The sequence below is a fragment of the Mobula birostris genome, chromosome 22 (assembly GCF_030028105.1).
Source record: "Mobula birostris isolate sMobBir1 chromosome 22, sMobBir1.hap1, whole genome shotgun sequence".
NCBI lineage: Eukaryota > Metazoa > Chordata > Chondrichthyes > Myliobatiformes > Myliobatidae > Mobula > Mobula birostris.
This window is the reverse complement of record NC_092391.1, coordinates 42,528,883-42,542,131: the sequence shown is the minus strand read 5'-3', so window position 1 is coordinate 42,542,131 and position 13,249 is coordinate 42,528,883. Positions and strand designations below refer to the sequence as shown.

At 45.9% G+C, this 13,249-nt stretch overlaps 1 protein-coding gene across 1 annotated transcript in view; it reads right to left on the bottom strand.

The window, feature by feature from the left end:
- bspry (B-box and SPRY domain containing) overlaps window positions 1–13,023 on the bottom strand; it is a 43,274-nt gene extending 30,251 nt beyond the window's left edge. The window contains exon 1 of the mRNA XM_072240558.1: window positions 12,665–13,023. Within this exon, the coding sequence (XP_072096659.1) occupies window positions 12,665–12,982 (318 nt within the window). The 5' untranslated portion in view covers window positions 12,983–13,023. The remainder of the gene's footprint in view (window positions 1–12,664) is intronic.
- Between the last annotated feature and the right edge of the window lie 226 nt (window positions 13,024–13,249).

Genomic DNA, 13,249 nt, shown 5'->3' with positions numbered 1-13,249 from the left:
GTTACCCAGTTTCCTGAATGATACTGAAGTCTATTTGCTTACTACTACAATCTGTACAGGGAAGGCTTGGTAATGATCAGGAACACAATGGATGTCAGGAGTTGAATAAACTCCGTCCCTCCAGGCTGACTCTGGATGGGACAGAGTCTTCAGAGATAATTCTCAAATACTTGTTGTTTTTGTATGTTCCACAACAAGTGGATATTTTGGATATAAATGTTTGCTGTTTAAGGAGGCAGATTTGGAGTTTGGTCAACAGACTCAGTAAAAAAGATTGATAAGGTTGTTTACAACTATCTCAATTTTTATTTCTTTTGAAGTTGAAAACTGGGTTTCACATCAGTGATCACCCGCTACACCACATGACTATTATGCATTGTTCCAGTGGCCTTGTAAAGAGACCAGTGACTGCATTACATAGTGGTTTATTAACTGAGAAACACATAACCAGGCACTACATAATTCTTTGCCTCCCTCTGTTTCTAATATTTGCAGAGTAATTTTCAAGCCAGGGCAAATGATCGATAAATTCCAGAGACAGCAGACTGTATGGAGAAAGCTTCATTACGGAACACAGTGAGTGCCAACAATGTGAATCAATGTGAAGCTTCCTCCAGGTTGACTGTGGATGGGAGAGGTTCTGGAGAGAAAATGTTTTACTCTGCCTGTCACCTGAATAAATCTGCTTCCAATTTCCTGCTCTCCAGTAGCAGCTAGGCTGCACACAAACACAGGGTGAACTATTGAATATCACTGTTAATGTGATCATGATTCAAACACATTGCAAAGTACACTTCCTCAACAAAATCTGGCTCATGTGACTTATAGTGCCTGCACAAGGTTGACAGCCTCAAGCTTGGCTGCTCAATAGGCAACTGAAAGGTGAAACTATGGCAACTAATCTGTACCTTATTCATTTCTGTACTGTTTACTTATCTTTGTGATTTAGAGCGATTTTTTTATCTCTTGCACTGTGTTGCTGATGCAAAACAACAAGTTCCACTACAGTGGTAATAAACCTGATTCTGTTTCTAAACTTCCCACATACAGATGCAGTGACTTCACACCCTTCTGTCTACCCATAACTAACTTTCTTCAATTATACTCCATTGTGGGTTAACAGTTCATTGCATATCGTCAATTAGCCACAGCTAAACCACACACTCTGCAAACCTATTTGACCATTAAAAGCTGAGCAAGATGTTCTCCATGTGGCTCACTGTGAGATCTGGTATCAATGGAGACTCTGTTGTTCATAATTCGTGCAGATCCATCACCTCAAAACTACTCCACAAAACTTGCTGAGAGTATGATCCAATACTCGGGCAATGGGCATTAGCTGGACAACAACCTAGCTTAATTATAAAGATTCAGGGACTGAAATAGGAACAATTGGCCGTGTGGTAGGGTGAAAATTTTAAAAATCTGTCATTAAGGAAGTAGTAAACTGGCACTTGGAAAATAAATTTTAGAACTAGTCAACAAGGATTTATAAAAGAAATGTTTGACAAATCTTAGAGAGAGTTTGAAGTTGTACTTAACAGATAAAGATGAGCCCATCAGTGGATGCATCACAGTCTGGTATGAGAACATTGTTCAAGAGGATGAACCCACAGAAAGCATCTGGCCCAGACAGTACACCTCTCCGAATACTGAAAACCTGTGCTAATCAACCGGCTGGAGTTTTCACTGAGGTCTTTAACTTCTCCCTTCAGCAGTCTGAGGTACCCATCTGCTTCAACCAGGCTTCATTTGTACCGGTGCCCAAGAAGAACGTGGTACCTTGCCTCAATGACTACTGTCCAATAGCACTTACATCCAGAGTGATGAAGTGTCTTGAGAGGATGGTCATGAAACATGTCATCTGCCCGAGCTGCAACCTGGATCTGCTCCAATGTACCCACCATCACAACAGGTCAGGTTCCTAAGGTTGTCATAGCTGGGGGTGGTGGGGGGATAAGGTCCCACTACCTATAAAGTGCTCCAAATGGCGTACGTCTCCAACAGCCTCTGACAACCAAATCCAACTCTTGGCTTTCAATGTGGCTTAGCTATTAGGCCCGGTGGAACTGTTGGAACTGTTTCTACTGACAAGAGAAGGGCAAAGGCGGACCACTGGCACCTCAAAACCAGTTGCTTCGGGCAGGAGGGGCCCGTCAGTCTTGGACGGCAGTCTGCCTAGCAGAAGGAAATCTCTGATTTTAAACCTCCGCTGGCTTGCGGCCATACCCACCCATGGGAAAGGCTTCGGGAGCAAACCCTGAGGAAGAAGTCCGGAGCCGAGGTCCCAAAGGCAGTTTAATGTTGTTTACAACTTCACTCTGGCAACCTCAGCAACAACACTGGTACCAAGCTGTATCGACACTTGCCCTTCCCTTGTACTACATCAGTGACGTGGAGAGGGGGAACCCACTGCATGGGCAACAGCCGGTTCCTCAAATCTTCCTGCCAGGCTAGCGCCCTGGAGAGGACAGAATCCACCAGAGGCACAAACCCATGATGCCCTGGGATCGACAGCTGCCTACTACTGCAACAGCTCAACAGCAGATGCCATTTTATTGACTCTTCACTCAAGCCTGGAATATCTGTGCAGTGAAGGTGCATTCATCAGGATGCTCTTCATTGCCTATAGTTCAGCAGTCAATACTATCATTCCCTCAAAACTAATTAACAAACTCCAAAACTTAGGCCTCAATACCTCCTTGAGTAACTGGACCCTTGATTTCCTCACCTGTAGATCCCAGTCAGTTTGAATTAGCAACAACCTCTCCTCCACAATCAGCACCAGCACAGGTACACCACAAGGTTATGTGTCTATTGGTTTTATTTATGACTGGGACGCGAAGCACAGCTCCAATTCCATATTTAAGTTTTCTGACAACACCTAATCAAAGATGGTGATGAATCAGCATATATGAGAAAATCTGACTGATTGATGCCACAACAACCTCTCATTCAGCATCAGCAAAACAAAAGAGCTGATTATTGACTACAGGAGGAGGAAACTGGAGGCTCTCTGAAATGATAACAGCAAGGAATCTAGAGCTACTAAATGTCTCCACCTCTGGTCTCCTGAAGAGCCAGTCCCCATCAAGAGGGGTTCAACAGCTTTAAATTCCTCGGTGTTATCGTTTCTGAGGATTTGTCCTGGGTCTAGCACATAAGTGCCATTACAAAGAAAGCAATGGCAGTGCCTCTAATTCCTTAGAAGCCTGACATCTAAAACTGATAAATTTCTCTAGGTATACTGACTAGTTGCATCATGGCCCAGCATGGAAACACCAATGCCCTTGAGTGGATAGGCCTACCAAAAGTAGTGGATACGGCCCAGTCCGTCATGCGTAAAGCCCTCCCCACCACTGAGTGCATCTACAAAGAGCGATGTTGTAGGAAACAGCACCCATCATCAAGGATGCCCACCATCCAGGCCATACTCTCTTCCATTGCTGCCATCAGGAAGGAGGTACAGGAGCCTCAAGTCCCACAACATCAGGTTCCAGAACAGCTATCACCTCTCAGCCATCAGGCTCTTGAACCAGAGTGGATTACTTCACTCACACCAGCACTGAACTGATTCCACAACCTGTGGACTCACTTCCAAGGACCCTACAACTCGTGTTCTCAATATTTCCTACTTACTTACACATTTATTAATCTATTTTTATTTTCTTTTTTTTGTACTTGTACAATTTGTTGCCTTTTGCATATTGTTTGTCCGTCTTTGTGGTGTGAAGTTTTTCCATTGTTTCTTTGTATCACTATGAATGCCTTCAAGAAAATGAATCTCAGGGTAGTGTATGGAAACACACACACACACACACACACACACACATATACACTCATACATACATATATATTTATACACTTTGATAAGAAATTTATTTTGAGCTTCTGAACTTTGAGGCTCCAATGCAGAGGATTCCAAGAGGTTGCAGAGATTTAGCCAGTTCCACCATGGGCACAACCTTGCCCACTACTGAGGACATCCTCATGAGGTGGTGACCCCTCAAGAAGCCAGCATTCATCATTAAAGACCCTCACCACCTGGGACGTGCCCTCTTCTCGCTACAACCGTCAGGGAGGAGGTACAGGAGCCTGAAGACCCACACTCAACATTTTTGGAACAACTTCTTCCCCTGCACCGTCAGATTTTGGAACAGTCCATGAAACCAGGAACTCTGCTTTGTTATTCCTCCTTTGCACAACTTATTTATTTTTGCGACTTTTTATGTCTAAAACCGTACTGCTGCTCCAAAACGATGAGTTTCACAACACGTGCTGGTGATAATAAACCTGATTCTGATTCTGACAGCAAGAGGACTTGAGTACAAGAGCAAAGATTCCCTGCTTGATTGAGTCCTGGTAAGACTACATAAGGAATATTATGCAATAAGAACAGAAATGCTGGAAATATTCGAGAGATCAGATATCTGTCATGGAGAGAGGAAAGCTTTAAACATTTCAGTTCAATGACCTTATAATTCAGATTTCTAGCAGCTGCAGATTTCTTTTTCCTAACTCACCTGGAAGATGCCAATCTGATCTTATGAAGGATATCTTTGTAATCGAAGAAACGCGACAAAAATTCACCTGATTGATTGCTTGGATTGGGCTATTGTCCAATGAGTAACACACTCAAAATGCTGGAGGAACTCAGCAGGTCAGGTGGCATCTATGGAAATGAATAAACAGTCGACGTTTCAGGCCCAGACCCTTCCTCAGGACTGGAAAGGAAAGGGGAAGACGCCAGAGTAAGAGAAGTGGGGGGAGGGGAAGGAGGCTAGCTGGAAGGTGACAGGTGAAGCCAGGTGGGTGGGAAAGGTCAAGGGCTGGAGAAGAAGGAATCTTATAGGAGTGGACCGTAGGAGAAAGGGAAGGAGGAGGGGCACTGGGGGAGGTGACAGGCTGGTGAGAAGAGGTAAAGGCCAAAGTGGGGAGTAGAAGAAGAGGGGAGGGGGAGGGAATTTTTTTAAACCAGAAGGAGAAATTGATGTTCATGCCATCAGGTTGGAGGCTACCCTGATGGAATATAAGGTGTTGCTCTTCCACCCTGAGGGTGGCCTCATCCTGGCACAAGAGAAGGCCATGGGACCGACATGTCGAAACAGGAATGGGAATTGGAATTGAAATGTTTGGCCACCGGGGAGTTCCGCTTTTGGCAGATGGAGCAGAGGTGCTTGACAAAGCAGTCCCCAAATTTACACCAATGAAGAGGAGGCCGCATCGGGAGCACCGGACACAATAGACGACCGCAGCAGATTCACGGGTGAGGTGGTGTCTCTCCTGGATATGCTTAGTGTCCAATGAGAAGTGAATGTAAACTGGCCGTATTTCTCCACAACTAAGTGATCTCATTTAAGTATACAAGTTCCCTATGAGATGTCTAACTTGGCGATATCAGATAACACAATTTTCCTGTGCATGTGTGGGGATGAAATGAGAAGCTGGAAGGTGATAGGTGAAGAAGGTAAAGGGCAGAAGAAGAACAAACTGATAGGAGAAGAGAGTGGACCGTGGGCGAAAGAGAAGAAGCAGAGACAAGAGGGAGTTGATAGACAGGTGAGAAGGAGAAGGAGAAAAGAAAGAGAAAAAGGAGAGCAGGGGCGAAATTACTGGAACTTAGAGAAATCGATGCTCACATCGTCAGATTGAAGGCTAGCAAAACGGAATATGAGGTGTTGCTCCTCCAACCTGAGAATGGCCTCATCGTGGCAGTGGAGGCCCTGGACTGACACGTCAGGATGGGAATTGGAAGTCAAATTAAAATGGGTAGCCACAACGGAGTTCTGCCTTTTGTAGCAAGCATAACAAGTATATTAACTATTTTCTCATGGGGAGTGTACATAAAATGGTTGACCACCAGGGAAGTATGCCTACTGCAGATAGAGCGATGGTGCTCGACAAAGCAGTCTGTCAATCTACGTCGGGTCTCACCGATGGAGAGGGGGCTGCACTAGGAACACCAGATACAGTGGATGATCCCGACGGACTTGCAGGTAAAGTGCCGCCTCGCCTGGAAGAGCTGTTTGGGCCCTGAATGGTGGTGAGCGAGGAGGTGAATGGGCAGGTGTAGCACATATACCGTTTGCGGGGGTAAGTGCCTGGAGGGGGAATCCGTGGGAAGAGACAGAGAGAGTGATCCCTGCGGAAAGTGGACAGTGGGGGCGAGGTAAAGATGCGTTTAGTGGTCGGACCCCATCGAAGGTGGCGGAAGTTACGGAGAATGACATGCCCAATACGGAAGCATGTGGACTGGTAGGTAAAGACGAGGAAAACCTTTTCCCCGTTATGGAACTGGGAAGATGGGATGAGGGTGGATGTCCGGAAAACGGAAGAGATGCCGGTGAGGGCAGCATCAGTGGTAGAGGAAGGGAAATCCATTGAGGAGAACAGATGCATGGAAGTAGAGGTACTGAGAAAAAGGATGACATTTTACAAGTGAAAGGGTGGGAGGAGGTATAGTCAAAATAACTCTGAGAGTTGGTAAAAGTTATCAGTAGACAATCTTTCTCCAGAGGTAGAGGCAGACAGATTGAGAAAGTGGAGAGAGGCATCAGACATATTTGCCAGAGAGATCACAAGTATTCCCTTTGTGCTATCTATCCCACCACCATTCTCTTTTGCAACTTAAAACCAATGTCTCTTCTCCCTTTTCGGTTCTTACAAAGGGTCTATGACCTGAAGCGTTAACTCTGCTCCTCTTTCCACAGGATTATTAATACAATGAAACCTTTCCTCGGGCTGTGACTGGGACGCATTTTCAAAATAAAGGGCTCTCCATTCAGGACCCGGATAAAAAGAAATTTCTTCACCCAGAGATCTAAACTTCTGTAATTCTCTAGCAAAGAGTATTTTGGAAGTTTAGCTGCTGAGCATATTCATGATAGACAATAATGGAACACCAGTTTTGAGGAAATCAGGAAATACAGGGATAGTGAAGAAAGTTGGCACTGAGGTAAAATTCCCACCACAGCCTGTAAGGAGTGTGTGCATTCTCCACGTTTCCTCCCACAGTCCAAAGACATACCAGTCGGTAGGTTAATTGATCATTGTAAATTGTCCCGTGATTCGGCTAGGATTAAATTGGGGGTTGCTAGGCAACGTGGCTTGAAGTGCCACAAGGGCCCTTCCTGCACTGGATCTCAATAAATAAATAAATAGTTTAAGAAGTTAGATTTTAGAAGCATTGCAGACTTAAAATAATGATAGCTGGCACCAGCTCATGCAACTCAATATAATTTGCGAGAGTTTTTAATGCTTAACTGAGTAATTCATACTGGGCATCCATCCTGTGGTGCATTTTGTTGTCAGGGCTTTTTAAGGCTGCGTCATGCACAATTACTCTTCCCTGGACCATGACTTACTGAAACTGTGAATGGATTAAGGTGCAGCAAGTGCAAAATGACAACTGGAAGTAACAGTCAGTGGCCTTAATCACTGCGTTACAGAGTGAAATACAGATGAATAGCTAAGAAGGAAAGTCAGGCAGTCAAATGGTGAATAATGAGGGAACAATCAAGGACGAAAATAATCGGATGGGATACACAAGTAAAAAAACATAAATTTTGTAATTTTAGAAATGCTAAGAACAATTAGTGGGTTGGAATGCAGGAGCCATTGTATCTGTTCTCTGTCTGCATTAGGAGCAACTGCGTTGTGCGTTTGTTATGTTTATTGTGGTAACCAGTCACACGAGTGGGGGGGCATAATAAAAGTGAAGGGTGTAAGTTACGTATTCTTGCTCATTTCGTGACAGATTGTATCTTGGGTTCAGTGGAGGTTATATTTTTGCTCCAGTGGTGATATTCCAGGGCAGGGGAGACTGACTGACTTCTAACGATCATAGCTCGAACAAGCTAAAGAGTTTAACAGCCGGAGTCTTTGACTCCCACCATTATGGTGCCTTGATGTCAGGCTCCATCAAATGCTGTCTTAATGCCACTCTGACCTCTCCTCTGGAATCCAGCTCTTTGGCCTATGTTCAGACCAAGGCTGTGAAGAAATCTGGAGCCAAGTAGTCCTGGCAAAACTCAACACGAGCATCTGTGAGTAAGTTTTTCCTGGGGCAACAAGGCTATGATAGAATATTACTTCCTTCCTCTGACTGGGACACTAAAACCCACAATCAAATCAGTCTCAGCTGCAATCCACCCTTTGCGCTGAAAGAATATCCATAATGTTCACACAGGAATATTGGTGACTTTCAGTCAAGATGGCGCCAAGCTGCGGTCTCGGTCGATCTCATGGCTCAGACTTGGTTTCTTTTAGGTTCATAGCGATGGTTTTGGGGACACAGGGGAGAGTTAAGGGTAAAATTAGGGTTTAGGTCCGGGGATGTGTGGGAGTTAGAGATCAGGCAGAGTCTAGGCCTTTGCTCTGCGCTCCATGTTTGAAGACCAGCAACATGTATGTGGAATGAAGGACATCCATGGTCAGATGTTGGGCCAGACCCTTCCCCATTTCAGCGAGTCATCGGCAGGTTCCAGGTTTGGAGTTCTGTGTGGGCCTAGAGGGCTGGTGACCCCCTAGGTATACGAGTCCGCAAGACCAGAGTTCAATAGACAATAGGTGCAGGAGTAGGCCATTCGGCCCTTCGAACCAGCACCGCCATTCACAGTGATTATGGCTGATCATCCACAATCAGTACCCCCTTCCTGCCTTCTCCCCATATCTCTTGACTCCATTATCTTTAAGAGCTCTATCTAACTCTTTCTTGAAAGCATCCAGAGAATTGGCCTCCACTGCCCTCTGAGGCAGAGCATGCCACAGATCCACAACTCTCTGTGTGAAAAAGTTTTTCCTCAACTCCGTTCTAAATGGCCTACCCCTTATTCTTAAACTGTAGCCTCTGGTTCTGGACTCCCCCAACATCAGGAGCATGTTTCCTGCCTCTAGCGTGTCCAATCCCGTAATAATCTTATATGTTTCAATCAGGTCCCCTCTCATCCTTCTAAATTCCAGTGTATACAAGCCCAGCCGCTCCAATCTTTCAACATATGACAGTTCCACCATCCTGGGAATTAACCTCGTGAACCTACGCTGCACTCCCTCAATATCAAGAATGTCCTTCCTCAAATTTGGAGACAAAACTGCACACAATACTCTAGGTGTGGTCTCACCAGGGCTCTGTAAAACTGCTGAAGGACCTCTTTGCTCCTATACTCAACTCCCCTTGTTACGAAGGCCAACATGCCATTAACTTTCTTCACTGCCTGCTGTACCTGCATGCTTACTTTCAGTGACTGATGAACAAGGACACCCAGATCTCGTTGTACTTCCAACTTCCTAGATCTCGTTCGACACCAAGTGTTTGGCAATATGGTCATCGAAGTGTCCGGAGTTTGATGCCTGAAGTTCAGGATCCTCATTCACCCTGGGATCGATACCGAAGGTCAATCGGACGTCCAGAAGTCAAGGCCCGATGAACTGAATCCTGAGTCTGTGAATCCACTGGGGAAGTTGAAGACCACTGGAAGCTGGAGGCTCAGAGACTGCCTGCCCTGGGCTTGGGGGACTGTGTGTGTGTGTGCGAGGGAAGGGTTTGTTTTGCTGTTGTTGTTTTGTTGCTCCTGTTCTGTCGCTGTTGCGTGTGTGGTTTTGTGAACATGATGGCATGCTATGTTGGCACTGGAATGTGTGGTGACACTTGCCCCCAGCAAACCCTCAGGTTGTGTTGATTGTTAAAACGCATTTCACAGAGCAACACACACAAACGGGCAGCATCTATGGAAATGAAGGCCAAGACCCTTCATCATGACTGGAAAGGAAGCGGGGTAGGGGAAAGCCAAAATCAGAAGGTGCAGGGGGAGGGGAAGGAGTACAAGCTAGAAGGTGATAGGTGAAGCCAGATGGGTGGGGGGGGTTGAAGTAAGAAGCTGGAAGGTGATAGGTAGAAAAGGTAAAGGGCTGTAGAAGGAGGAATCTGATAGGAGAGGAGAGTGGACCACGGGAGAAAGGGGAGGTGGAACGCCAAGGGGAGGTATTAAAGGTAGGTGAGGAAAAGAGAAGAGGTAAGAGGGGAGCCTGAGTGGGAAATTGAAGAAGGGGGAGGGGGTAAATTAACAGAAGTTAGATAAATCAACATTCATGCCACCAGGTTGGAGGCTACCCACATGGAATATAAAGTGCTGCTCCTCCAACATGAGAATGGCCTCATAAGAACATAAGAAACAGGAGCAGGAGTAGGCCATCTGGCCCGTTGAGCCTGCTCCGCCATTCAATAAGATCATGGCTGATCTGACCATGGACTCATCTCCACCTACCTGCCTTTTCCCCTTAACCTTTATTTCCCCTACTTTGTAAAAATCTCTCCAACCTTGTCTTAAATATATTTACTGAGATAGCCTCCACTGCTTTGTGGCAGTGGAAGAGGCCATGTCAGAATAGGAATGGGAAATGGAATTAAGATGGTTTAAAATGAAGCATTTTAGCGTAAACGTGATAAATAAATGAATCGGAATCTGAGTTGTCTTAGTAAAATGTCTGTGCGAAGGCTCTACTGTACCCCGGCAAAGAGCAGAGTGCTTCCAAGGAAGAAACGGACTCCCCCAGTGATGAGGCAGCAAGAATCTTGCTACACCCACCAAGATAAGGAAAACACAAAAAGGACGGTGAACAGAATGAGGAAGTTTCTACAATGGGTTTCTTGCCAGTCTCGAATCTCCCAGGGAAAACATTGAGGAAATCTGCAAGAACATCTGCTTTTGCTCAACTCTTTCTCCTCTACTGCTCAACTTCCACCTTCCGTCTCCCCTGTACCCAACTCCCACCACCAGCGCACTCGCACTCTTAAAGTCAAGAAATTATAACTATCAAGATGCATTTTTCTTGAGAAAACTGTAGGCTGAAGGATGGCTCATTGTTTTCAAGATCATGTGCTGTTCTATTAGGATGCCCCACCCCAGTCATCATTTTTCCTGTGTAGGGTAGCAAGCTGAGCACTCGGGATTGTTTGATCATGTTTCCATTTGGGAGGGAGACCAAAACCAGGATTCAAGCATGAAAGTGGGTGAGATGTTTACTAATATCCCCAATGAAAAGTTCCTGAAGACTTCTTCAATTAGTCTGGCCAAAATGTGCTCAGTGATAATATTAAAAGGCAAACAACTGGAGGCTGTCTATGCTGAAACTGTGTACAATAATAGTTAGACTACAGTTTGAGTACATTTCTGACAACCACATTTCAAGAAAGACGTGATTAGACTTGAGAGAGTGTAGAGACCAATAAAGATATTACCAGGATTGGTAGCTAGAGGCTATTTGGAAAGATTAGATAGGCTGGTGCTACTGGATTGGACAAGGCCAAAGAGAGATATAGTTGAGCTGTTTAAAATTCCAGGGAGTCTAAACTAAGCAATTATAAAGGACAAATTTTCTCAAGCTGGGTGGAGCTATTAGTGGGAGGGTGGGGAAAAATATTTCCACACACAGGATGATCTCTCTGCTTGATAGTGGTCAAAAACATAACACTTTTTCCACCCAAATTGAGGTTTACTTACATAATACAATACTGTACCTACACCATGCTTTACAAACATACTGTACACCAAAACTAAAGCATGATCATCCTTGTCCAAGATGCACTCCAGCCCCTGTGGTGCCCACTGATCCCAGAAGACCAGAGTCAGTGGGCACGGCATGCTCCCTCTCCGGGAACACACGGAGCACTGACATTAGCTGCTGGAAGCCTCAGCACACTTACACTGTCCATGCACTATGCACTCCTGAAGGGCAATGAGCTGCAGGATGGCACAGCTGGTGCTGAAAGGTGGAACCATCACTGGAAGATCCTGGAAGTGGCTGAGGCAAATAGCATGAGGATAGTACACACGTGATGGAAAGAATGTAAAATACACACCAAAAGCCTAGATGAACTAGATTGAGAAAAGACTTGTAAGGCACAGAACATTTAATCAAATAAACTATGTCTGTAGCTCATTAAAAGCTTTGACAGCTCTCCCTCTCGATCACACTCTGCGGATTCTTATTTAACCTGAACCACAATCCACTTGTACCATATTCCACCAGTACAACAATCTACCTGTACCACATTTCCCCTACACCAAAATCCACCTGTACCATATTCCACCAGTACAACAATCTACCTGTACCACATTTCCCCTACACCAAAATCCACCTGTACATTTCACCAGTTCCCAATCCACCTGTACAAACCAATCATACCCTAATTCACTTTGCTCAATTCACCTGTAACCTGATCTCACTATAACACAGTTCACTTGTACCCAATACCCCTGTAGCCCAATCCACCTGTACCAGAAACCAATTATACTCTAATTCACTTTGCTCAATGTAACTGTAACCTGATCTAACTACAACACAGTTCACTTGTACCCAATATCCCTGTACTAGAAACCAATTATACCCTAATTCATCCCATCCAACTGTAGCCCAGTCGACCTGCACCAAATTTCCTGTAAACCATACAATCACCTGTACCTAACTCCTTGTACCCCAATCCACCTGTACACAATCCTACCGTACCACAATCCACCTGTATCCCAATCAATTTATGATTTCTTGTACCTGATCATTTTGGCTCCAATACTTCAACCCTACCACCCCCACCCGTCCCGTTCTCATTCAGCCTGTATCTACTTGCCCTCTTTAACCTACCGCCCTGCCCCTGCCCCTCTCCACTCACCCTCATGCGGTCGGCCGCCTGCCCGATGCCCGCACCCAGGTGGTCGCTGCAGGCTCCCGGGATGACACAGCGGGCGCACACTGCCTTGCCCTCGGTGAAGCAGAACCAGTCCGCCTGGGCTCGGTGAACCGGACACACTCCGCTCTCCGGCGCCGGCGAGGCGGCGAGCTCCGGGCATCCCTCCTGGAGGCAGGTGCACTGCGGCTGGCTCGACCCCTGCGGCGGCTGCGTCTGCTGCCCGGCAGCCGAGCAGCTGAAGCAGGCGGGGGAAGCCGGGGGTCGGGCCGCTGCCTGGTTCTCGGCCCCTGGCTGAGACATAGCCGGCAACAGGTGAACGCGGAAATAGCGATCGCTACAGAGGTCACTGTGGAGGGAGGGGGCCAGGCAGGCAATGCAGGAAATACTGGAACAGGCACTCCTTACTCAGCTCACCTTCAGGTGGTTTCTAAACACTCACTCCAGAATCAGTCCTTAAAGTGCGGGGCCCAAAAGTAGTGATAATGTACCGAGAGTTTGCCTTTAAAACGTGAGTTTGTCGTATACAAATAAAACAAAGATTTGCTCTGATATAGTGACTGATTTGCA